Source organism: Pipistrellus kuhlii, unplaced genomic scaffold, assembly GCF_014108245.1.
Source record: "Pipistrellus kuhlii isolate mPipKuh1 unplaced genomic scaffold, mPipKuh1.p scaffold_m20_p_3, whole genome shotgun sequence".
Classification (NCBI taxonomy): Eukaryota; Metazoa; Chordata; class Mammalia; order Chiroptera; family Vespertilionidae; genus Pipistrellus; species Pipistrellus kuhlii.
Genome location: NW_023425529.1, coordinates 43,555,675 through 43,580,655, shown reverse-complemented (window position 1 = coordinate 43,580,655; position 24,981 = coordinate 43,555,675). Strand labels below are relative to the sequence as shown.

At 49.0% G+C, this 24,981-nt stretch overlaps 2 protein-coding genes across 4 annotated transcripts; one reads left to right on the top strand and one right to left on the bottom strand.

Moving 5' to 3' along the window:
• The first annotated feature begins 200 nt into the window (after positions 1 to 200).
• LOC118728893 (small cell adhesion glycoprotein) lies at positions 201 to 17,671 on the top strand. Its single transcript, XM_036455908.2, has 4 exons — positions 201 to 739; positions 1,691 to 1,818; positions 16,155 to 16,229; positions 16,922 to 17,671. Exons 1-4 carry the CDS (start codon positions 201 to 203, stop codon positions 17,098 to 17,100), a joined length of 921 nt encoding a protein of 306 aa, XP_036311801.2. The 3' UTR covers positions 17,101 to 17,671.
• A 1,351-nt stretch (positions 17,672 to 19,022) lies between these two features.
• DAZAP2 (DAZ associated protein 2) lies at positions 19,023 to 23,697 on the bottom strand. 3 transcript variants are annotated; one of them, XM_036455907.1, is made up of 4 exons: positions 23,548 to 23,697; positions 22,415 to 22,533; positions 21,754 to 21,999; positions 19,023 to 20,458 (listed from the first exon to the last, which is right to left on the bottom strand). In XM_036455907.1, the coding sequence occupies exons 1-4, from the start codon at positions 23,558 to 23,560 to the stop codon at positions 20,330 to 20,332; spliced, it is 507 nt and encodes a 168-aa protein (XP_036311800.1). In that variant the 5' UTR covers positions 23,561 to 23,697; the 3' UTR covers positions 19,023 to 20,329. The 3 variants fall into 3 exon arrangements, with proteins under 3 accessions (XP_036311800.1, XP_036311798.1, XP_036311799.1); XM_036455905.1 differs by lacking the exon at positions 23,548 to 23,697 and adding an exon at positions 23,043 to 23,217; XM_036455906.1 differs by lacking the exon at positions 23,548 to 23,697 and adding an exon at positions 22,967 to 23,066.
• Positions 23,698 to 24,981: the final 1,284 nt, after the last annotated feature.

The following is a 24,981-nucleotide window of genomic DNA, read 5'->3' as shown; positions in this document are numbered from 1 at the left end:
AGCTGCGGAGCTGAGACTGTTTGAGTCCAAAGTCCGTGCCGCTCCTCCACCTCAGACGAACATCCGAAGAGGAAGACCATCCGGATGGGGCCACGTCCCCCTCCTCCCCCACCCCCTCCCCGCCCCCCGGCCCGCGGGAGGGTACCGTGCGCTCCAAGCTACAGGACACCGACCCATGAACCTAAGTGATAAGGAAGTAAATGGGATTTTCCACATTCACTGAAACTTCCAATAAAGTGGGTAGCGAGGAAAGCGAGCGGATCCCAGTCGGCCCGGGGTTCAGCTCCCACGGGCCCCCGCCCACCCAGCGCCGGGGCGAGGGAGGAAGCGCGCCGGACGGAGGGCACGGCGACCGGCGGAGGAGGAAAGCCAGCCTTTCCTCCCTGGGCCCGGCGCCGGCGGCCGGGGAACCTGCAGAGGGCGGCTTCTCTCCTCTTTTCCTGTCCCACCCACCGGCCGGCCCCCACCCCACCCCGCCGCCGGCCTCCCCGCGCCTCCCCGGGGCTCCGGCGTCGGTCCCGGCGGGAGTGCGGCCCCGCGGCCCGCCCCCTCGGCTCCCAGGACGCGCGGAGCGGCGCCGGCCCCGCCGCAGCCCGTCCGACTGGAAAGGTGAGCTCGCGGGGCGGGCGCGGCCGGCGCCCACACTCCGCCGCACCCCGGCCCCGGAGGAACCGAAACCGGAGCGCCGAGCGCGGCCCCGGCGGAGGCCCGGAGCGCAGCGCGGCGCACGCCGGAGCCGGTAACGCGGGGCACGGGCCGGGGGCGGAGCGCGGGGGGGGACCCGGCGCCGCGGACCCGACGTGTCGGGGGTCCCCCCGGGGTCCGTGGCTGCCCGGCGTCAGAGGCTCGGGCTCGGCCGGGTGGGGTCCGGCCCTCGTGGCCGCAGTGGAGTCGGAGGTCTGTGCGCGGACGGCGCGGGCGGACCGGGAAGGCAGGACCGCGGGGAGCGGGTCCAGCCCGCGGGCCGGTGGTTTGGGGCCAAAAGGCGTCCCGCCTCCCATTCATCCGTGCCCGGCTCACCCCCAACACCGCCCCGGCCCCCACGCGACCCCGAGCCAGGTGCAGGTCCGCGCACCCCCAACCTGACCCCTGGAGGGGCTGGAGGGAGCTGGGGACCGGGGACCGGGGACCGGGGACCGGGACCGAGGTCGGCGAGCTGGGGCCGCTGCTCGTTTTGCAACTTGCTCGGGCTGGGTGACTGTGACCCGGTGGCAGGACCTGGGGTAGGACATTCAGAGATGATGCACCCCGAACGCCGGTGGTCTCCCGGGTGTGCTCTTTTTTTGTTTTTATTTTAACATTTTATTGATTTTTTACAGAGAGGAAGGGAGAGGGATAGATAGCTAAAAACATAGATTAGAGAGGAACAGCTGCCTCCCGCACACCCCCCACCGGGGATGTGCCCGCAACCCAGGTACATGCCCTTGACCGAAATCGAACCCGGGACCCTTCAGTCCACAGGCCGAAGCTCTGTCCATTGAGCCAAACAGGTTTCGGCCGGACCTGCCCTTGATAACCGCAGCCTGGGGAGTTACCCAGGGAAACCAAACAAGGGTTCAGGGCCAGCTCCACAGGGAAGAGGGGATGGGGAAGGGACTCCGGAAAACCTGGCACCAGCGGCTTCTGGCATTTCCCGTTGTCTCCTCCCGCCCCTCCCACCTCACTCCTGTCTTCTCCCCTCTTCCTGCAGATCTGCTCCTGCCTCCAGGTGCCCATCGCTGGCGGCCATGACTAGCCTCCCGGTCACACCTCCAGCTCCTCCCGGTGCCCATCCGCTGGCCGCCATGACCGGCCTCCCCACCACGCCTTCTCCAGCAGGTAGGTGAAGGCCTGTGCCAGGTGGAATGATGGGCACTTTTTCAGCCTCCTCTCCCCCAGCCCGGTCTCTGGATGCCCTGAGGCCTCAGGCCAGATGGGAAGGCCTCTGGCTGCCTCGCCCCTGGAAGGTCCTGGGAGGAAGCAGGAGGCAATTCGTGTGCACTTTGGTGCGTTTGCATCGAAGTGGGCTGGGCCAGTTCGGGGCACCACCGCTTAATGCTTTGTGTCACTGAGTTATCTAACCTCTAAGCTACAGTTTCCTTATTTGTATAATGGGGGAGATAATACCTATCTTATGGGGTTATTTGTAAGACAACCTATATAAAACACCTAGTATAATAAGCTCTCAATAGCATTGATGATGATGATTGTTGTTGTTGTTGTTATGTGTTTGTTGAAAACCCACCTTTTCCTGGAAAGGAATTCTGCGTCTTTCTAATTGCACTCCTCTGGTGATACACTCCAGGATAAAAAAAAAAAACACCATTGTTCCTGGAGCTATGCTCTCATCGCTTTGGGAATGGATTCCCACCAAGCTGATCTGCTTTATGAAATATATTCATTGATTACTGTCATTGTGTGCTAGTTAGGTTAAGGGAGGAAGTACAACCTGGTTGGTCCAGTCACCCTTGTGTTCATATGCACAGCTTCGTTTGTCATCAGGACAGACATGCTCTGTTTTACTGATGTGGAAACGGGTGCATGGCAACCCCAAGGAAAGCCAAAGCAATGTCCTCAGTGATGCACACAATTCAGTCTGTTAGTTGTCTGGTGAGAGAAAGGGGAGACATGGGTAGAAGGTTAGATTGGTTGGCAGAGTCCTCCTGCGTGGGGGAGGGGCGCAGAATGGATATGGCAGAGTGGGGTACAGACAGCATTGCACAGAGGTGGTACATGTGGGAATCTGCAGAGATTGCATTTCCCCCGGAGGGCTTCTGAAAGAGGAGAAGAGAGGGCAGAGGACCTGCAGAATAAGCCTGCCCATGGGGGAACCACGTGATGCTGGGGCAGCTAGCTGAGCAATCAGCACTTGGGTAAAAGGAGAGGTATTTACATTCCTTTTCTCTTTTTAAAAAAATTTGTGATAAATTACACATATTATGTGTTCCCATTTTTTGGCGGACAATATAGTGATATTAAGTATTAGCATTCAGAGTGCTGTGCAGCCATCAATACCATCCATCTCCAGAGCTTTTCCATATTCCTGAACTCTGTGTTCATTAAACAGTAGCTCCTCATTCCCTCTTCCCCCAGCCCTTGGTCACCACCGTTACACTTCCTGTCTGTAGAAATTTGACTAAGTACCTTATAGAAGTGGAATCATATTTGTCCTTTTGTGTCTGATTTATTTCACTTAGCATAACATCTCCAGGTTTCATCCATGTGGTAGCCTATCAGAACTTCTTTCCTTTTTAAAGGCTGAATTATATTATTTATATACATAATAAATCAGTTCGTTTATCCGTTCATCTACTGATAGATACTTCAGTTGTTTCTATCTTTTGGCTATTGTGAATATGGTGCTATGAACATGGGCATACAGATCTCTCTCCGAGTCTCTGCTTTCAATTTTTTTGGGTATATATACCCAAAAGTGGAATTGTTGAATCATGTGGTAATTCTGTGTTTAATTTTTTTGAGGAACTGCCATACTGTTTTTCTTTTCCTTTTTTAAAATATATTTTTATTGATTTCAGAGAGGAAGGAAGAAGGAGATAGAAACATCAGTGATTAGAGAAATCATTGATCTGCTGCCTCCTGCACGCCCCACACTGGGGATCGAGCCCATAACCTGGGCCCGTGCCCTGGCCCGGAATCAAACCATTACCTCCTGGTTCATAGGTCAACGCTTAACCACTGAGCCACACTGGCCAGGCTGTCAACTGTTTTTCACAGTGGCTGCACCATTTTACATTCCCACCAGCAGTGCACAAGAGTTCCACTTTTTCCACATTCTCATTACTTTATCTTTTTATATAGTAGCTATTTTAATGGGTGCGAAGTGGTATCTCTCTGTGGCTTTGATTTACATTGCCCTAATGATTAGTGATGTTGAGCTGTATATCCTCTTTGGAGAAATGTCTATGCAAGCCCCGTGCCCATTTTTTAATTGTCTTGTTTTGTTGTTCTTGTTGAGTTGTATATTTACATTCTTAACCCAGCTAGTGACATCAGTTAGTGATATAGTATTTTAGGATGTGTCATACAGTCCCCTCCCACTGGGTCCAAGCAGATATTAAGTTCAGAGACAATACGGGAGAAGTCACAAACAGTGAGATCATTGAGGGTCTTGTCCGTCTCTTCCCCACCTGACCCCTCCCATCCTTTCCCCTAGTCCATCCATAAAGATTTAAAAGGAACTAACCTCGTGGAGGGTTGAAAGTGAGGGCCACGCCCTAGCTGGTTTGGCTCAGTGGATAGAGTGTCAGTCTGAGGACTGAGGGTCCAGGTTCAATTCCAGTCAAGGGCACATGCTGGGTTGTGAGTTCAGTTCCCAGGAGGAAGCAGCCGATCAGTGATTCTTTCTCATCATTGATGTTTCTGTCCCTCCCTCTCTTCCTTCCTCTCTGAAATCATTAAAAATATATTTTGTAAAAAAGAAGAAGAAGGTTATCATCTTTAAAAAAAAAAAAAATATATATATATATATATATATATATATATATATATATATATATATATATATATATTATTAGAATGTTGGCCTCTGGACTGAAGGGTCCTGGGTTCGATTCCAGTCAAGACACATACCTGGGCTGCATGCTCGATCCCCAGTACTGGTCAGAGCCTGTGCAGGAGGCAACCAATCGATGCATTTCTCTCACATAGAGGTTTCTCTCTCTGTCTCTCCCCCTCCCTTCCACTCTCAAAATCAATGGAAAAATAGCCTCGGGTGAGGACTATCAAATAAAAAAAAGATACATGTTAAAAATCATATTTTACAACTGTGTTGGTGTAAGGAAAAAAATAATAATAAAGTTATACGTAAAATTAACAATTAATTGATAACAGTATTACAATTTCCTTGACCTAAATGTTCAAATTTTTCCTGTACATTTAAAAGAAATGAAAATCATTAAAAGCCATTTTCATGGGCTCCTGGAAGGATCAGGAATCCGAGGCTCAGTGCCTGCTGCGTCCAGTGCCCAAGTCGCCCCTTGAGAAGTGGGATGGAGCGGAACCCGCCTTTGTGGGCTCTGCCTCCCACCAGGAAAGCCCATTTCTTCCCGCTGCCTCCGAGGTTTTCCTCACTCTGGACTGGACACTCAGTATTTTTCATCTCACTTATTTTTTTATTTTTTACCAAAACCCTATGCGCAGGTTTCGGTCTCATTTTACAGAAGCCAAAGCTGAGGTTCAGGGAAGTTTCAGGAAGTTTCAGGAAGTTTCAGAGGTTAGGAAACTCTCCCAAGGTCAGTGTGGCTAACAGAGGCAGAGGGGGTTTTGTGCCACGTCCGGCTCGGCTCGCTCCGGAGCCTGTGTTCTCTCCGTCACGGCACTCTGCTCTTAAAGCGCCACGCCGCCCCGCCGGCCACATGAGAGAGGGAGAGAGGGAGCAGAATTCCAGGGCGGTTCCCGTGGGAAGGAGGCCTGGGAGCCGCCCTGCGCTGGGCAGCTCGAGAGCAAATAAGTAGGTTGGCAGACTCAGGTGGCAAAGGATCCGATGCCTCCGTGATAAGAGATTTAGGGGAACAAGGGACACAAAGAAACCAACCTGTATCTGGGTGAGCGCACCCCGGAGCGGAGGGGGAGCGAGCAAAACGGATCTCCGAGTTCATTTGCTGTTGGTGAGGATTTGGGTGGGACCGCTTTGTGGTCCTGAGCCCCAGGCCTGCCCCTGAGAGAAAAGCCGGCCGCACCAGAGCACTGCCCAGCCTGAGGAGGGGAGGAGAGTGACATTATGATTCCTTTGTTGGACAGCAGACGGGGGAGAAATGGGGTAGCCCGGGAGATAGTGGGAGGAAGCCGTAAGCCATCCCCCACTTTCATCCCAGGCTTCCTGAACTTTGTTAACCTTGTTTGTTGTTTTCATTAAAAAGCTAGCTCATGCCCCTCAAAATAGCCTCCTTGACCTTTCCTCTATGGACGTGTGTGTGTGTTTATAATTTTATTTTCATTTACAGTTTTCACAAACATGTAATCATCTTACATGCTGCCCCAGCAATTTTGCTCTTTTTCATCTCACCACACGTCCTGTCCCGCGGTATACGCAGACCTGCCACATTCTTCTTAACAACTGTATAGTGTTTCCAGAATGAATGGCCTGTAATTTATTCAATCCTCCTCCTCCCGGTGGACATTCAGATATGTGTCACTCCCGCGAACAGTGCAGCCGTGAACACCCTTCCCGTCTGCAGTAAAACCGGAGAAGGCGCTCGGTTTCGCTGGGGGCGGCGCATGGTGTCTCCACACCGCGGAGGGCAGGTGGTTTGTGGTGGAGGGAGCCTGGCACAGGTTTGGAACCCAGCGCAGCCACCTGCTGAGCGACCCGCGCTTCCTGAGCTGCTCCAGCCTCTCGGTGTGTACAGAATGATAATAACAACCCTGTCTGCGTCCTGTTCTCGGTTAGGGTGGAGGCAGAGTAATGTCTGTCTTGTAAACTGTAAATCATAAATATAGATAATAATCCTGATACTTGAAGCCGGAAAGGCTCCAGCTCATCAGTTCTCAGGACAGTTTTTTTGTGTGTTTTTTTAATATATTTTATTGATTTTTTACAGAGAGGAAGAGAGAGGGATAGAGAGTTAGAAACATCGATGAGAGAAAATCATTGATCAGCTGCCTCCTGCACACCCCCCACTGGGGATGTGCCCGCAACCAAGGTACATGCCCTTGACCGGAATCGAACCTGGAACCTTTCAGTGTGCAGGCTGACGCTCTATCCACTGAGCCAAACAGGTTTCGGCCAAAATTTTAATTTTTGAGAAATAAACATTTTAGCACTAACCCCATTTGTCTCAGTGGCTAGAGCTTGAGCCCATGGACTGACTGAAGAGTCCCAGGTTCGATTTCAGTCAAGGGCATGCATCTTGGTTGTAGGCTCGATCCCAGTCGGGGTTGTACAGGAGGCAGCTGAACGATGTTTCTTTCCCATCGATGTTTCTGTCCTCTCTATCCCTCTCTTTTTTTTCTCTGTAAGAATCAATAAAATATTTTTAAATAAGTTAAAAAATAAACATTTTATTTTGCAATAATTTTAAGTTTATAGAAACGTTGCACACATAGTACAGAGAATTCCCATTTACCCCTCAGCCAGTTTCCCCTTATCCCATCTTACATGACCATGGTACATGGGTGGAAGAAACAAGAAATTAACATTGTTACAATGCCATTAACTCAACTACAGGCTTCACTGAGATGTCGCCAGTTCGGGAATGTGATTTTGAAGTAAATTCTGATAGAATGTTTTCAGTTTATAAAAATTCCCAAAATTAGGGCTGAGAAAGGTCCTGAGGGCCAGCTGGTTCAACCCCCGTGCGGTCAGAGCCTCCGCCAGAACCTCCGCCGGTACCCTTAGCGTCTGTCCCGCTGTGTGCTTCCTCTGTGGGCGGCGTCGGCCTCCCGCTGGCTTCTGCCCCGGGTGCAGGTCATCCAATGGCACATCTGAGGGCAGCGCTCAAGTGCTAGGCTCCCCCTGAGTTTTCTCTCTGGGCTTCCTGTCGCAAGCTTCCCTTATCTGGAGCGGTTGCCAAACCATTCACCATGTTGGCTGCTCACCTCAAAGTTGTGACATCCAGACGCAACTCAGCAGTCTAGGTGTGGCCAAAGGAAGGCTGCACTGCCGTGTCTATTGTTAGAGACCGAATTGATGTGCCTATTATAACAGCAGGTTGAACATGTTCTATGAGTAATTATCATCGTAAGCAATCTGGAAGAGAAAGGGAAGCAGGTAGTAGAAGAAAATAAAAATCATCCCAAATTCTATAACTTACCCATCACTCTTGCTGTTAGTTGGGGGTCTATCCTTCCTGGGTCAGCTGCTTTCTAATGCTCCTATTATATTTGTATCTGCTGCCACTAAGCCATGGCTTCCCCCATTCATCCCCAGTCCCTATTTTACTTGTGAGTTCGTTGGTTTCCTGGACCGAAGAGCAGGGGATCTGTTAAATTCTCATCTTGTTCCACTTGGCCGGCTTCTTCAGTCATTTGAAATCTCTGTGTCTATCAGCTTACTCGGTGCCCCTCTGGCTTTGCGTGTTTCACAGTTTTGTCACCCCTTCCCTGGTCCCCAGGGGGCTATGTTTACCCAAAGGGCACCAAGCCTGTGGGGAAGGTACCGATGGAGTGGGACACCAAAACAAAAGATCTTGCAAAGGATTTCATATTCACTATCTTTTTAAAAACAAACCGAAAGCCAGAGTCGTCATCATAAGGGACACATTATAGTATTGGACTTTCTTCTACCTGTCTTACGATTTAATCTTTTTAATTGCCTAAAGGCCTTAATGTAGCCTGTCCCTGGTTTGATATAATAATTTCAATTCGGAAAGAACTAAAGGTCAAACCTCAGTGGAAGGACCTCTGTGTAGACTGGCACCACTCACTCCTTTCCTTGACCGTCCGTTACCACCCACTTAGTCCTTACAGTGAGGCTGTTTTACTCCACCACAAGGAGAGAATAAATATTCCATCCTATGTTCTGTGAGGAGCCTCTAGCTATTCACGGGGCACCTTCAATCCCCTCCCCTCCTCACTCAGTTAATGACCTGATGTTCGGTTTTCTTGAAAAAATTGAAGTTCTCAGAAGAGAATTGCTAAAGGCCCCTATCCCTCCCCCATCTGCCTACTCCCTGCCTCTGTGCCTGTGTTCACATTGGTAATGAATGGTCCCTGCGCTGTCTGCAGCCAGCCCTCTATTGTACACTAGGTCTCAGACCCTTCAAGGCCATGGTTCCGGCCTCTCTCTCTCATGCGTCAGCAGCTGTTCCCTCTCACCTGACTCATGCCTGTCCGTACATAAACATGCTGTCATTTCCCTCGTCCTCAGAAAAGACAAAAGCAAACAGAAAGCTTGGGTTCCCTCCTCACTCTAGCGATGGCCCGTTTCTCTGCTCACCTTTACAGGGAAACATAAGTAAAAAGTTTATGTTGTGCCTTTGGTTCCCCTCGTTCCACTTTTTCTTTTTCTTTTTAATCCTCACCTAAGGATATTTTCCTATTGATTTTTAGAGAGAGGGAAAGGCAGAAACATCAATGTGAGAGAAACACATCGGGTGGTTGGCCTCCTGCATGAGCCCGACCAGGGCACGGGTCAGGGAAGACCCTGCAACTGAGCTCCATGCCCTCGACAGGAATCAAACCCCAGACCTTCAATCTGCAGGCCGAGGCTCTATCCACTGAGCCAAACCGGTTAGGGCAACATTCCTTTTTTTTTTTTTGTAACCCTCTGTAAACCAGGGGTTTATACTCAGCACTTCACCAAAGCTTATTTTAAATTTTTATTTTTTTATTTTTATTGATTGATTTGAGGGAGAGAGGAAAGGAGAAAGAGAGAAAGAAAAAGAAACATCAATTTGTTCTTTCACTTATTTAAGCATTGATTGGGTGGTTCTTATATGTGCCCTGATCAGGGATTGAACCACAACGATGGCATATTGGGATGATGCTCTCACCAACTTCATCTACTGGCTAGGGCTGCCAAAGCTGCTTCTGTCCAAGTCATTCATGGCTTCATGCTTGGCGAAACCCAGGGGACTTTGATCCTCTTTTCCTGTACTTGCTCCTTGGTGCTCACCCACTCTCATGATCTTAAATACGCTGACTAAATCTCCAGTGCACACCTCTTCCCAAAATGCCAGCCTTAGCATCTGCACGTGGACATCTGGTAAGCAGGCTGTCCACAGCCGGATCTACCCTTCCAATCAGCTCCTCCAGCTTCCCAGCTCCGGTGGCATCATGCCTTCCCTCCCTCCCGTCACTGAGGCCCAAACCTCGTGTCATCCTGACTTCACCCCCCTCCTGTCAGCCTTAACTTCAGAACATATCCAGCATCCCCCCACTCCCCTGAGCTGCCGCTAGACCCAGTCAGTGTGTTCGTGCAAACCGGGAAAAGGCCCGCTTTGGGGGGATGAGCTGTGCCCTTGTGCCAGGTCGAACCTCTTTCTACTTCCATCCCACCTTCGCTCGGGAGCCTTTAGAATCAACTTCGGTTCCGTTACCCATTGCTGCACAGCAAACCACCTCAGCACTTCGCGGCTTAAGACAATAGTGATTTATTGTTCCTTAGAACTCTGTGAGCCGGAACCGGTTTGGCTCAGTGGATAGAACGTCAGTCTTGGGACTGAAGGGTCCCGGGTTCGATTCCGGTCAAGGGCATGAACCGTATTTTCTGGCTTATAAGACGACCCCCTAATTTTACAGTTAAAACATAGGTTTAGGCCTATATTCACTGTATAAGACTACCCCCCACTTCAAAGAAAAGACTTACTTTGCCGTCAAGATCTTCAGGTAATTTTTTGTGCAATTTTGGTCTTCTGCCCCCGATTTTCGGTTGACTAAATATCATTTCAAAAGTCGTCTTATACGCAGGAAAATACGGTACCTTGGTTGTGGGCACATCCCCGGTGGGGGCTGTGCAGGAGGCAGCTGGTTGATGTTTCTCTCTCATCGATGTTGCTAACTCTCTATCCCTCTCTCTTCCTCTCTGTAAAAAATCAATAAAATATATATATTTTTAAAAATAATTCTGTGCGTTGGCCAGGCACTCCTCTGTGCCGTCTCTGCGCTCGCTCTGACACAGCCGCAGTCCTCTGCAGGGTCCGCTGGGCACCGAGCGGTGGGCACGGGTGGGGCCTCCGTTACCTCAGTGTGGCCTCCCACTCCGAGGCCGGATCCGGCTTCCTCCCAGCATAGTGGCCTCCGTGTTCCGGAGGGTGGTCCTGGCGTTTCAGGCCCCGAATCAGAACCTGCCTTCCCACCTGATCCCCGGAGACGCGGGCACGCAGAGTTTGAGGAGCGCTGTGTAAACTGTAAATCCAGCCCGTTTCTCCTCAGAAACCTCTCGGGGATCCCATCTCACGCCCTCAGACAGCCCTGGGCTCCCCACTGCTCTCCTGCTCCCCGCCTTGGGCCCTCCTGGCTCCAGGCGACCTCCGTGCCGCACCCTGACAGGCCCAGTGTGCCGGCCCACGTGCATGTCCGTGTGACAATAGCCCGAACTGAGCTCCGCCTGCAGGTCCTCTCCAGGCCTGCATGGCCGCCTCCCCACCTAGCGGTCCTCACTCAAGGCGCCTCCTCAGGGAGACATTCCCCGGCCACCGCCATCCGCATCCCAGCGCCCCGCCTCCCTTCCTGCCTGTTTTTCTACGCAGCACTGGTCAGCACCTAAGGCCGTCTGTTTTTTCACTTTGTTTATTGTCCTCCCCGCTCAGAACGTAAATTTTAAACATTTTTTTTTAATTGTGGTAAAATTATACATAACATAAAATTTACAGTTTTCTTTTTTTTAATTTGAGGATATGTCTTTATCGATTTAAGAGAGAGAAACATCAATTCGTTGCCTCCCTTACATGACCAGACAGGGACCAAGCCTGCATCTTTTGGTGTGTGGGACAACGCTCCGGTTAACTGAGCCCCCGGGCCAGGGCTAACTCTGAAGATGCTTAAGTCTGCAGTTCTGTGTTCTTCCTCACGGGGAACAGCTGTGTCGTGTCTCCAGGCTGAAGGACATTGTTACACAACATCACCACAGCTTTTCATCCCAAACTGAAACGCTGCACAGTTAAGCAAGAATCCCCCATTCTCCCCTCCTCCCACCTCTTCATGATCACTACTCCACTTTCTGTCTCTGAATTTGTTCCACCTACCTCATAGAAGTGGAGTCATACCATACTTATCCTTTCACGGTGGCTTATTTCAACGTGGCATGTCTTCCAGGTTCACCCAGTCTGTATTATGTGCCAGAATTCCCTTCCTTTTTAAGACTGAATAGTATTCCATTGCATGTGTACATGGCATTTTGCTTATCCGTTGGTCATTTGAGTTATTTTGCGTTTTAGCTGTATGACTAGTGCTGCTTTGAACACGGGCGTGTGAATATCTCTTTGAGGTCATGCTTTCATTTCTCTCGGGTGTACAACCAGAAGAGGAATTGCTGGCTCATATGGTAATGGTGCTTAATTTTTAAGGAAGTGAGAAGGCACGGGCTGTTGGTTGTGTGCGCTGGCATACGGCCAGGGCCTAGCACCGAGTACACGGCCAGTAAATACCTACGGAATTCACTGTTAATTTCTCTGTGAGCCTGGACTCTCCATCTCAGCGGGCTGGGCGGCTTGTCTGAGCCTCGTGCTCACAGTGATCCTCATGCATCCTGTTTCAGATCAAGGCCCCAGAGCAGGCCCTGAGAGCGTGTCCTAGAATTTTGCGGGGGAACTCTGTGGAAATCACCAGCTATTTACAGAATCCACCTTTTCGATGGCTTGTCAGGCTCCTGGCCCCTCTTCCTCAGACGCTCCCACGTCGCCGATAGTGGCCCTTTACGTGTCCTCTCAGTGCTGTGGACTGTCGTTTGTTTGGATCCCTTTTAGATCAGTCTGGTGCTTTCTGGGTTGCATCTCTTCTCTTAAGCTCACTTCCCACCCCCCTCACCGAGTTCCTGCTGATGCTTCTGTGCAAAAATCCTTCTCTTTGATGGGAGACAGAGGCAAATAAAAGGCTGGATGAATCTTGCTTTCTCTGTCACCTCCACGCCGACACCCTCAGGCCCAAAAAGCACCCTTAGCTCTTTCCCTGTTCTTGCTCCAAATATAACACTTTTTAAATTTGTTTGCCCGTTTTCTGACACTATTCTTCTAAGTCTCTAATACAGGCATTTCTGCTATAAAACGTGATGTGTTTTGTTTTGTTTTGTTTTGTAAGACCCACATTCTGAAATCACACTACTAAAAATGGGCTTACAGGAAATACAGGATTAGGACCGACCACTCAACGCTTATGAAACTCTGTAACGAAAACCCTAAAAATACGACAGCCATCTCAATTAAAAAATGGACAGTGAGCCGAAACCGGTTTGGCTCAGTGGTAGAGCGTCGGTCTGCGGACTGAAAGGTCCCAGGTTCGATCCCAGTCAGGGGCAGGTACGTTGGTTGCGGGCACATCCCCAGCAGGGGACGAGCAAGAGGCAGCTGGTCGATGTTTCTCTCTCATCGACGTTTCTAGCTCTCTATCTCTCTCCCTTCCTCTCTGTAAAAAAATCAATAAAATGTATTTTTAAAATAAATAAATAAAACATGGACAGTGAACTCTCCGTCAGCATTTCCAGCCTGGAATCCCTGCCCGTCCTTCACCCCCTGTGCCCTGGCCAGTGTGCGTCCTCCTCTCAGACGGAGACGCCAGAGACTCCTCGCCTCCAACAAAGTAAAATTGTTCGTTAAAACTAAAAATCCTCCTTAACCCTTGGCTTCCACATACAGGTACATGTATTTGTCAGCCCTTCACTTGTACTTACTGCTTCACCAGGCGGCTTAATAACAGTAGAAACCAACTGATGACTGCACCCAAGGAAGACATTCCCATTGAATCTTGTGTTTCTTAAGGTCTTGATGTTGCAGGAATGTTCTTTTTAGATGTAGAACATCAAATGCGAGAGCTGGGACAGTTGCTTATGAACCAGCGTGATTTCCACGTGACCCTGACGTCATTGTCTGTGTGCCGATCGCCTGTGGGTGAATCCCCGTAGAAGGCGCACTCTTGGAAGCCGGACAGTCTGTGTTTGATGGTGGTTGTCTGGTTTTCTTCTGCCTTTACCCGTGTCCTCTAAACCATAGAACCTTTTAGAAAGCTTGTTGTGCTGCCTCATATTGTCGTTTATTAACTCTCCCACTCTTTTCCTGTTGGAAACAAGAAAAAGACAGAGGCAGGAAGGTTTAGCATTAATACTTTTTTTTTTAATATATATATTTTATTGATTTTTTAAAAATATATTTTATTGATTTTTTTACAGAGAGGAAGGGAGAGAGATAGAGAGCTAGAAACGTCGATGAGAGAGAAACATCAACCAGCTGCCTCTTGCACACCCCCTACTGGGGATGAGCCCGCAACCAAGGTACATACCCTTGACCGGAATTGAACCTGGGACCCTTCAGTTCGCAGGCTGACACTCTATCCACTGAGCCAAACCGGTTCCAGCGAGCATTAATACTTTGCTGATTCAGATCTTGGCTCCACCCACTATTTCTTCGTTTATAATATAAAGTGTGCCACTTACCTCCCCCGGGGCCTCAGGGTCTACGTGGGCAAATAAAAACACCACTTGGAAGCGACTGGAGTTCTAAGGACTAATAATCATGTCGGTAAAGCACCTAGCACAAAGCTGTCATCGTTGGCATCATTTGCAGAATTTCCAGGAATCATCTTTCCTCCCAGATTCTCTTTCAGGGACTCACAGGTGTCTGCGCCCCGAACCCTCATCACTAACATTCAGCTCCCTGGTTGCCCTCATTATTGCTGCTTCCGAGCATCTAGGACAGTGCCTCAGGCACATAGTAGGGGCAAAGTAAATTGTGGATTGATTGAACTGAATATTGCTTACCTTTATGTTAAACTTACGTGCCTACATTATTCGTGTCCGGCACTGGACACGCAGCACGCTGTGCCTGTGCTCCAGCCACACTGGCCTTGGGATCCTTTTGTCTCAGAACTCCTAGGCTCTTCCCTCTGCATAGAATGTGCCCCACTTCCTTCTACCCCGTGGTGAGCTCCTACGCCTGCTTCAGCTCCCTATGCAGGTCTTCCTCCTGGGGAGCCAGGCAGTCTCCGTTTGAAGGCTAGGCCAGGCCCCTCCGTCACATGCTAAGCGCCGGGTATTTCCTTTGGTGCATTTATGGGAAGTACGTTACTGTGAACTGTGGTGTGGCGGAGGGTAAGTTCAGTGAGGACAGGCCAGGAATGTTTTGCTCACTGTTATATGCCCAGCGTGCCTAGCACAGTACCTGGCACACAGCACCTGGCAGGCAGTTACTGGGCGATGCTGTTATCATCTATGGAGTGAACATTGAGATGCTTCCTGTGGATGCTTCCTGAAAACAGCATCCACCAGCCTGTTTGCTCAGGGTACTTCTGTCCTACAGTGACCTTAACTTAATTGTTACCTTTCCACATGTTTATACTAAAACCCTAACTCCCAGGAACACGTTGAAAAGGGACTTCTGGAGGCCAGTGGTTCTGTGTGTCCCACTCAGGATAATGGCTTCAGGGCTGGGTCAGTCACTAAGAGTGGGAGGGAGCGGGATACGATTTAGGATAGGAGAGGCCTTGTTTCAGAACCTTTCCAATTACAGGGCCTGCTCCAGAAATGTAGAAAGGGTTCTTAATAAGGAACCTCATCTCATTTTTTTAAAAATATATTTTATTGGTTTTTTACAGAGAGGAAGAGAGAGGGATAGAGTGTTAGAAACATCGATGAGAGAGAAACATCGATCAGCTGCCTCTTGCACACCCCCTACTGGGGATGTGCCCGCAACCAATGTACATGCCCTTGACCGGAATCAACCTGGGACCTTTCAGTCCGTAGGCCGACGCTCTGTCCACTGAACCAAACCGGTTTTGGCTCATCTCATTATTTAAAAATAATGTTTACATACCCTAGCTGGTGTGGCTAGATTGGGGCATTGTCCCATACAGCAAAAGGTTGCAGGTTCGATCTCCCATTGGGACACATACAGAAGGCAACCAATCGATGTTTCTCTCTCATAGCAATAATTCTCTCTCACTCTTTCTCTCTGTCTCTCTCCCCGCTCCCCCCTCTGTCTTCATCCCTTTCTAAGTCAAACATATTCTCAGGTGAAGATTAAAAAAATTTTTATTAAAAACTTTTAGGTAGTGTTTACAAAGAGTTTGTAAGAACATTGAAGAAATGCATGTACCATATAGTATATCTATTATGTATATACATTCAGCATTTTATTTCACTTATGCAGAAACATGCGTTCCTAATTAATAACAGCTTAGCTTTATTAGTTACCACCTGTCACAACAACCCTGTAAAGTAGACGCTCTTCTCTCCGTTTTTCAGGGGAGGAAGCGCTGCACAGAACAGTGAGGTCATTTTCTCAAGATTCCACAGCCATTGAGGGACTGAACCTTGTCAGTCAGACTCTAGAGCCCACACTCTTTAACTCCGAAGTCAGGCAGAAAGAAATCCGTCAGGATGTTCTCTGTCTCTGGGTGGTGGTTTATTTTCTCCTCTGTTCCCCAGGTTTTCTGTGTGGGTTTACTATCGAAGTTGAATGATAAATTTTTGAATAGGGAACAAGGGTGGTGAAGCTTGAAGGACCAACATACGCTTTAGAACAAAACAACTCAACCCATTTCCCTCTCCACTTTTGTAAATTTTCCAGGACTGATCACCACCGTTCGGCAGGTCACCGCGGCCCTGTCCCCTGAAGCTGAAGCCAGCACAGCACTCATCGCAGGTAACCGCGGCTCTGAGCCAGATCCAAGGGACCTGCTGAGTTCAGGGCCATCTCGTTCCAGTCAGCCAGGAACCCGTGGTGGTGAACTAGGACTTCCCTGTCCAGGAAAGCATTAAAAGTCAGGGAGTAGACCCACAAAGGGGCTCATTGGGCACGTAGGTTATCTGTCTCACACACACACAAAGCCCAGAAAGACTCCCTGGGGCTTCTGGCAGAGGCACTGCCAGTACATGATCGTTGGGAGGGGGCCACGCGTAGATCTAGGCGGGTATGGGCGCCACACTCCAGTGTGTGGGCAGGGAGGAGGATGTGTGGTTTGCCAAGTGGGTGAGGAAGAGGATAGGAGGGAGCAGAGAACCCCCTGCAGGAGGCTATGGATTCAAACAGCCCTTCCTGTTGGATAAGCCATTTCCTGTTGGCCTCCTTCCTGTTTCTATCATAATCATCAGGAACTGATGGAGAGAGAGTTCCATTGTATCAGAAGTCAGAAACCTTGTATCCTTAGCTTGAGTCCCCAGATCATGTCCCACGGGGATTGGGCTTGGTGGGGGAATATAGACTGGAAGTGGACACGTTAACTAGACCAGGAGGATCCTTGTGAAAAGCGAGGGAGCCGTCTAGTTCTGGGGGCCCCGGGAATCACTGATACACGCTGGATCCTAAAACATCTGTTTCCCCCTCTCCTTTACAAGTTGTCATCACCGTGGTCTTCCTCACCCTGCTCTCGGTCGTGATCCTGATCTTCTTTTATCTGTACAAGAACAAAGGCAGCTACGTCACCTACGAGCCGGCCGAAGGGGAGCCCAGCACCATCCTTCAGATGGAGAGTGACGCGGCCAAGGGCAGGGAGAAGGAGGAATACTTCATCTGAGGCCCCAGGAGCTTCTCCAGGCTCCAGTGCTGACACAGTGACTATTTAACTTATTAGGTGCACGTTTTATCCGAAGCCAGTGAGAAGCATTGAATGGGCAACCCTGAGCTCCTTCCAGGAGGAGGCCCAAGTCCAACATCACGGACAGTAGGGACCAGGGACAGGGAGAAAGCTGCTGATGTCTTTAGACAGGAGTGTTTGTCACTGACCAAGGCGGCGGGGCTGTACCAGGCTGCATTTCAGTATGTGCCCAGTCATCTCCAGGTTTTTCTCACAAGTCACAGGGGAGGCGTGAGGTCACTGGCGGCTGCTCTGTTCCCTACCTAGTGACAGCCCCAGCGGAGGTAGTGTCCACAGGAGTTCTTCCCAGAGGCTGATACCCCAACAAAAGGCCAGGCGTGCGGGGTAGAAGACTAGAGAGATACCTTACCTGCTAGTGAATGTGCATCGTCCCTTAATCTGAGCCCATCCTTCCCCTATTCCCCGGCCTCATACTTAATGCTATTTTTATCACAATTAAAATTTTTCATTAAGAAATCATTCTCATGTACAAGAAATAACTACTTTTTTTAATCCAAAATGTCTTCATTGGGATGTTTCCCGCTCATCTTGACAGGGCGTTTTTCTTCCTGCCGCCTTCTGGAGGAGCAGCCTTTCGTGAGCCTGGCTTTCCCTCCTGTAGGCCGACAGGGGTGGAGCAGCCAACACACAAAACTACCGCTTGTGCATTGGTAAACGCGGGGGTGGTCTTACAGCATCCTGGGCATGTCACACCCAGCCATGAAGGAATTGGGGCTCTTTCCTCTTTTCTTCTGGAGAGGGATGGAGATCTTAGCGAGAGGCAGGTTATGGCAGGGAAGTCGTTACCCTTTACATTGTGCCTTATCCCTGCTTAAACTCTCTGACATTTTCTTTTGCGAGACTCCTTTGCCTATGTCCTCTCCCAAGCTAAAAGAACTCTTAAGAAGTTTTAGAAGTTCCCAAAACAATTTTTTTAAAGGGGGGGGGGGGAGGCACGCTTGAAACAAAATTGGTCCTAGAAAGTGTCATTACAAACATACCCTGGGAGATTGATTGACTCATTCTCTATCCTGGCAAGAGCCACAATTTCCCAGAATCTATTTGTGTGCAGAGGGCACCAGGAGCAGTCTACTTACTACTTCTCCCACTATCTCCTTGAATCAAGCTGAGAAGCTTCTTGGATCTAACTTGGATCTCAGAATGAGGTATGTTTTAAAGGCACCATTGGCCCTGCCAGGCAGCTGCTGGAGCACTGCCCTGTGCACAAAGGGTCTCGGGTTCGATCCCTGGTTGGGGAGCATACCAGAGGCAATCGATCAGTTTTTAACTCCCCAGATATTTCTTTGGGATTAAGCTAAATCTTCTTTGAAGTCTTTAATGTATTGTCTCCATTGTCCAAGTCCACCCAGAATAACACCTCAGGAGGTGAGGAGTCAATCTTAGCAACCCAGATTCCAGTTTTCACACAGAACTTTGGAGAAACTGAGGTCACCCTGAACTTACACAAACTTTTATACTGAAAACATTTTCAAGTCAAACTTTAGGGGAAGTTAGAAGTCTATATCACTCCCTTATTTCTAAGTTTATGTTCTGAATTCCTTTGGCATAATAGACTTTTAGAATCTGAGCCCAGCTGGCGTGGCTATGGTTGAGTGTCAGCCTATGAACCACAGTTTGATTCCCGGTCACACACACACACACACACACATTGAAAGGGGAGTGAGTTAAGGAATAAGGGGGACAAAATAAGGGGGAAATTTTTCACACAATGGGGAAAAATTAAAGAGCTTAGGAAGTAAAATTAATTGTTTAAAATGGCAGTGGCACCTATCTGAATTCTTGGTGGGATATAAAAGCTATAAATAGAATCTAAAAACAAGCGGAGTAATGAATCCTTGAAGTGAGGTGTAATGCAACTTCATCACTTTATTCAAATCTTCAAAATAGTCTTTATTCTACATTTTTAGTATAAAAAAATCCACAAGTTAAGTGCACCAGTGTAAATAGAGAGACATACAACGCTTAACTTCCATAAGTCAATGGTATGGTCAAACATCACATGTACAGAACACAAAATTTAGATGAACTGAAATTATAAAAATAAAACCCAATTGCAAAAAACAAAAATTAAAATATTAAGGATCCCTGAAACATTCTTAACCCTATGAGATTTCACTGGACTCAAGTCATTTTGTAGAGGCATTCCCAACATGACCACATTAACGCAGCTTAGGAATTACTGGGAGCCATGATGGCTGCAGGAGACGCTTGGACAATAAATGGTAACCAATTTTTTATCTGACAACTCCACTTAAATTTGGCTCTAAAGTCATCAGGCTTATGAAATACATTCTCCTCCTTGCCCTCCCCACCAACACACACATTTTAAGCAAACTGTTGTTTACAGTTTGTGCTGCTATCCTTTGTTCAAATAAGCTGTTTTTCTGGCACCAAAACAAGGTTGGGCTTGGTTCATGGAAGAGACAGCCTATGAGGAGGGTCCAAAAGGCACCCTCCGCTTTTGCCTGAGGAGATGCAAAAACAGAAATAATGGGGTCTGTGCTTTGGGCACAGACGGGGTTTCAGAGGATCCTTGTGAAAGACAAGTTAAAGATGACAAGTGGGGACAAGTGCAAGGAGAGAAGGAAATTAGTCTGACTGGCTTTCTGTCCTGCACCACTGATTTGATGGAGATTGGCGGGAGGGAATGGAGGATGGGTTGGCGTGGGATGTGGGAAAAAAGATGGAAAAGAAAAAGTAGACAACTAATGCGTTTCACTTATAACAAGCAATATAAATCAAAGACTTAAAGATTAAAGACCAATCAGAATAATTTGGCAACTTTAATTCTTAGGAAGATCAAAGTTCCCTCCAAACCTAATTTGATGTTTTATTACTAAAAGCAAAGACCAGTATGGTACAGTATTACTCCAGAGGAATTAAAGGAAGATCTTTAGGGCTGGTTCACCCACATTCATTTTATGAATGGATAGCTCCCCTACCTCAAAATGCTTTAGGGAGGTACTGCTACCATTACATGGTTCCTTATTAAGTTTGAAAAGTGCCTGAAAGTTTGGGCACCAGAAAGACACCCCAACAACATGTGTCTTAAACTGCAACTTCAGGTTAATATGACTAAAGCAGTTACATCGTGAGAAGTGCTGAAGGTATGTGATGTCTTTCCCGGCACAGAGGTGGCCTTGGGTCTTCACCAGATGGTGTAGCCACCATCTGAACCACCCATGAAGAAGTTCCCCTTCCGCTGAGTTACCAGGACATTGGCTCCCTGCATGACTGCAAGCTGAGCGGCATTGGGAGGGCATCCAGGCGGTGGAGGCTGAAAGGAAAAGACAAGGTTGACTGGGCATAGGGCAGCTGACACAAGGGAAATGGACACAGGTGAACAGAAGACCTGTTAAGAAGATGGCAGTGTGCTGACCAAAAGCAACTTTAGGAGCTAGCTGTACCCCCAATCTGGGTACTAAAGCAGATCTGTGAACCCAAAGATACAAACAGGAAAGCATGCACTACTTTAGGGGTGTCGAACTCAATCAGAGAAGGGGCCAAAATCTAAAATCCAGCCTAAATCGCGGGCCGAATGGTTTACTGAACAGTCATAAACTGTCATTGTGATGGAAATGCAGCGGAGTGCAGTGATGACAGCGCGGTGCAGGCCACATTGCAAGGCCTGGCGGGACGGATTTGGCCCGCGGGCCTTGTGTTTGACACATGTGCACTACTTACTCCAAGGGCTCTAGCTTCAAGATAAAGCCTATGGATCCCTTCTGAGTATGGGTAGTGTAGACCCAGTGGTTTCCTACCCACATTCCAAAAACAGGGATGGGGTGCCAGGTCCATGGTCCTATACCACAGGGTCCCTCAGTATTTTTCAATGGGATAACCAAAAGGCTCTACCTAATGACACCATTCCCACCTCATCTCTAACATATGGTGAGTAGACAGGCCTCAAGGCGTAGCAAGGCCCTCAGACTGAAGGGTCATGGGTTCATCAGGTCAAAGACATGTACCTCAGTTGCAGGCTCAATCCCTGCCCCGAGAGGCAACCAAATGATGTGTCTTTCTCACATCGATGTTTCTCTCTCTTCAACCCCCCTTCCACTCTCTCTAAAAATCCATTGGGGGGGTGGGGGGGAAGACCTAGCAAGGACCACTTGGGCTCTAAATCCCACGTAGAGGGAAACTAAGCAGGAGATATAACTAAACTCTTTGGTATCTTTCTAAAAGCTACTTAATAGAGACTATGCGTTCTACTTTTTTAATCAGCATGGCTCCATGCTGATGGCAAATATTAAGTAAAAGCTATGGAATGAATACAAAATGTCACTAGAGCAGTTCACTGTACCAAAGTGAACTGCACAAGCAGCAGGTAAGACTCCTAGGACTGGAAAGCCAAGGAATCTGGTTAACTCAGAGCCAGTGAATGTTCCAGATGCTACTGACCTGCCACAGTTCTCCTGCCCTCTCAGTCACTTTCTGCCTGACTAGTGGCCGTCATTGGTTACACTAATACCAGCAATTCTTATACAAGGATGGTGAAAGGATGAATATGGAGTCATTTCAGAAAGTTAAAATACACAAGGGCTGAGTTTTTTCTGATAAAGTCATACTCACAGGAATAGTGCCAGGAGTAGTCCCAGCTCCAAATCTGGCACCTGCATCATACCCGCCTTCCACCAGCACTGTGGAGCCCGGTGGATAGATGGGGCCAACTGGATAATAAGCCATGGGGATTGTGGAGCCTAAAGGCCCAACAGCCACAGACTGGGCCATGGGCAGATACAGTGAGGCGCCAGGAAATGCAGCCGACATGGTGGGGACGGTGGCAGCCCCTGGGTGCACAAAGCTCGGACGATAGAGCTAGAAAAGGCAGGAGAAGGCCAAATGTTACTTGATGACATTCCTATTTCAGATTTCATTCCTGTTTCCTCTTTAATGAGTCACTCTTACTTCTCTTTATTCAGATTATAATCTAGAAGTTATACAAGTTGCCTTTCCCCTACCACTCAATATTCTTAAATCACTTCCTGCTACAGCTAACCTTTAACTGAAAGAATGCAAACTCATCTTAACTTCAGCCTGTGCCAAATAATGCACAATAATCAGATAATACATTCTGAACCCAACAGATATTGATGAACTATATGTTGTTTTAGATGATTCATTATTCATTCTTCTGTTTGTCAATATATGGAGTGAGACTTAGCTAAGGACTGAAACTGTGATCCAAAAGTAGTATTCTCAACCAGGGTCAAGTCCAGTAAACTAGGAGCACCTCTGAGTAGGCGGGCGGAGCATCGGTATAGGGTGGAGCCTGAGGGAGATGCAAGGTCTGAGGGTACACCGGGTTCCCAGGAGGCTGCACGGGGTAGGTTGGCTGCGTTGGATATTGACCTGGAAGACAAGAAAACATGCCTATTGCCTGCCATACAGAGCCACCAAGGAAGGGCCTATCGGGTAGTAAACCAGTGGGAGCAAGCAAAAGGGGGTTTGCAAAACCAGACTGCCCTGGAGGGCCTGATTCCTGTAGGGGGGGGTGGGGGGGGGGAGAAAGAGTATTCTCTTTGCTTAAGCAGTCCTTTATCACGGACGCTAGGCTATAAACGGGCAGGAAAGTCGCTCTCCCCATAGCGTGTACTGGGGAACGTGGAAAATCTAGCTAGGCCCACGTTCCTTCCAGAGGGCAGGGCAAGTTCTCGCCCGCGGAGCCTCCACAGGCCCGGCTGTAACCAGCCAAGACTTCGTAACGAGTAACGGTGATTCTCTCCCAGATGTCCACTCAAGGTCGACCTCAAATCAAAACAAAGCGTGAATGCAGGAAGAGAACCTTGAGACTGGACAGAGGGTGAAGGAAGGGGAGAGTCCTGACTTGAAAAGCGGAGGTCGTGTTCTGCCAGACATACTAGCAGCATCGCGGGAAGCAGGATACATTATGGTCGCCGGCCAAGGGACGGGGAAAGTGACCCTTCGGGCGCTGGCCCGCCCACCCGCGCCCGCTCCGGTGACGCCCGGGGCCTGCCTGTGGTTCGGGAGCGCGGCGCCCCGCCTCCGCCGGCTCCCCATTGGCCTACCCAATCCCTGTTCTAGCTCCCCATTTGCTTCTGTAGATGCCCATCATGACAAACCTCCCCCCCCCCATCCCCACCACCACCCCCCACTCCCAACCCCGACTCCGCAGCGCCAAACTGCGCCACAGAGTTGAAGGGGGAAAGGGCCGGGAAGAAGCGAGCGAGCGGCCGTAATCCGGGGGTGACGAAGGCGGCTGACGCAGCCCCGGGGACCGGAGCCGGCCGAGGAGGGCGGCGCGCAGCTCGCCCCACATTTAGAATAAGTGGACCCCGGGCTCCCGGCCGCTCGCTCCGGGCAGCGCTAGTCCCCACGACGGCCTCAGCCGCCCCCAGGCCTTGCCTTTGCTGTTCATGGTGGCTGCGGGTCCGGTTCGGCTCGGCTTCGCGGACGGTTATTTTTTTCGTCCTCTTCCTGTTCGTAGTCACTTCCGTGTCACGTGCCTGTTCGTCCTCTAGCGTCACCCGACGCCGGGGCCTCTGCGCCGGAAGCCCCGCCCCTTCGCCAGCCCTCCAGTAGCTTTAAGGGAAGAGCCCGTGTGACCCGCCCACTCGCGTTGGCCCCTCCCTCCCGGTCGTGTCCTCCAATCCCCACCCCTGCCCGTCGACTAGTGGAAAACCAAATACTGTCTACGCGTGCGCGTGCCCGTATTGTCTCAAAAAAACGGGATCCAGTCTCTGGGGCGCTGGGAGGCAGAATCTTAAACTGTTTCCCGGAATCTTTTCCTGTCTTCGCGCTACGGCTCCAGGTCAGCTCACCTCTTACAGCCTTTCCGCCAGGGGCATAGAGCTCAGTAATTTATCTCACTGCCACGCGTTCCTACCCATCCCCACTTAATCCTCAGCTCCGTAAACATTCCTTTTGCCAGTCCAGCGCACACGTATTGTTTTCTGAATTAGACCTTCACTCGAGTTTTCGCCCTCTTGTCCGTTCCACCCGCCGGCTGTCAGCATGTGCTTCTGTGTTGCTATCTTTCTCACCAAAAGCATGGACATTGTGCTGTGTCCACTACAGCTAAAGCTAAGGGTGACCAGATTTTAACATTGGTAAAGCGGGACACCATTGGGGAGGGGGGTTCTTGATTAAAACTTTGGTCTATATGGAGCAACAAAAATTTTCATAGAATGCAAAAATAGTATATTTTAAATTTTCAACAAAAGTACAATTTACAAATATAATAAATAAAAAACAATTATGTATAGTGTCACTTTCAAGGCCGGCGCTAGACTTTTTGCCGCCACTATAAAATATAAATAATATGAGTACTGTCTGCTAAATTCAAGAAAATTTATGTACTTATGAAATAATAAATTACTTACCTAAATTATTTGAATAGCTGATTTGTAATGACATCACTTGTTTAACTAGCTTACTAGCAGAAATTATGATGTGTATCATCTGAGAGACAATTACAAAATGTTTTCGTCGTTGCCAATCCCAATAAATGCCATTGTTCACTGAGCCAAATAGTCTTGGGTCAGTAAATAGAGCTTAGGCCTGCGGACTGAAAGGTCCCAGGTTCAATTCCGGTCAAGGGCATGTACCTTGGTTGCAGGCACATCCCCAGTAGGGGTGTGCAAGAGGCAACTGATCGATGATTCTCTCTCATCCATGTTTCTAACTCTCTATCCCTCTCTCTTCCTCTCTATAAAAAATCAATAAAATACATATTTTTTAAAAAGTCCAAACAATGGTGGTCGAATTCTAACAACTGATCAACAATGTGAACTTTGATAAGCAGTTCTCGATAATCAGTTCTCAACAATTATTTGTTAT

Bases quoted from the DNA above. Each gene is read 5' to 3' on its own strand.
- DAZAP2 (XM_036455905.1), bottom strand. From the start codon at position 23,202: ATGGGGAGCCGGCGGAGGCGGGGCGCCGCGCTCCCGAACCACAGGCAG. The intron at 22,534-23,042 runs GTATGTCTGGCA...CTTGTCTTCCAG, and splicing joins TGCTTCCCGCGATGCTGCTA to GTCAATATCCAACGCAGCCA. The intron at 20,459-21,753 runs GTGAGTATGACT...TTTTCCTTTCAG, and splicing joins CTACTCCTGGCACTATTCCT to CCTCCACCGCCTGGATGCCC.
- LOC118728893 (XM_036455908.2), top strand. From the start codon at position 201: ATGGGATTTTCCACATTCACTGAAACTTCCAATAAAGTGGGTAGCGAG. The intron at 1,819-16,154 runs GTAGGTGAAGGC...TAAATTTTCCAG, and splicing joins CACCACGCCTTCTCCAGCAG to GACTGATCACCACCGTTCGG. The intron at 16,230-16,921 runs GTAACCGCGGCT...CTCCTTTACAAG, and splicing joins CAGCACAGCACTCATCGCAG to TTGTCATCACCGTGGTCTTC.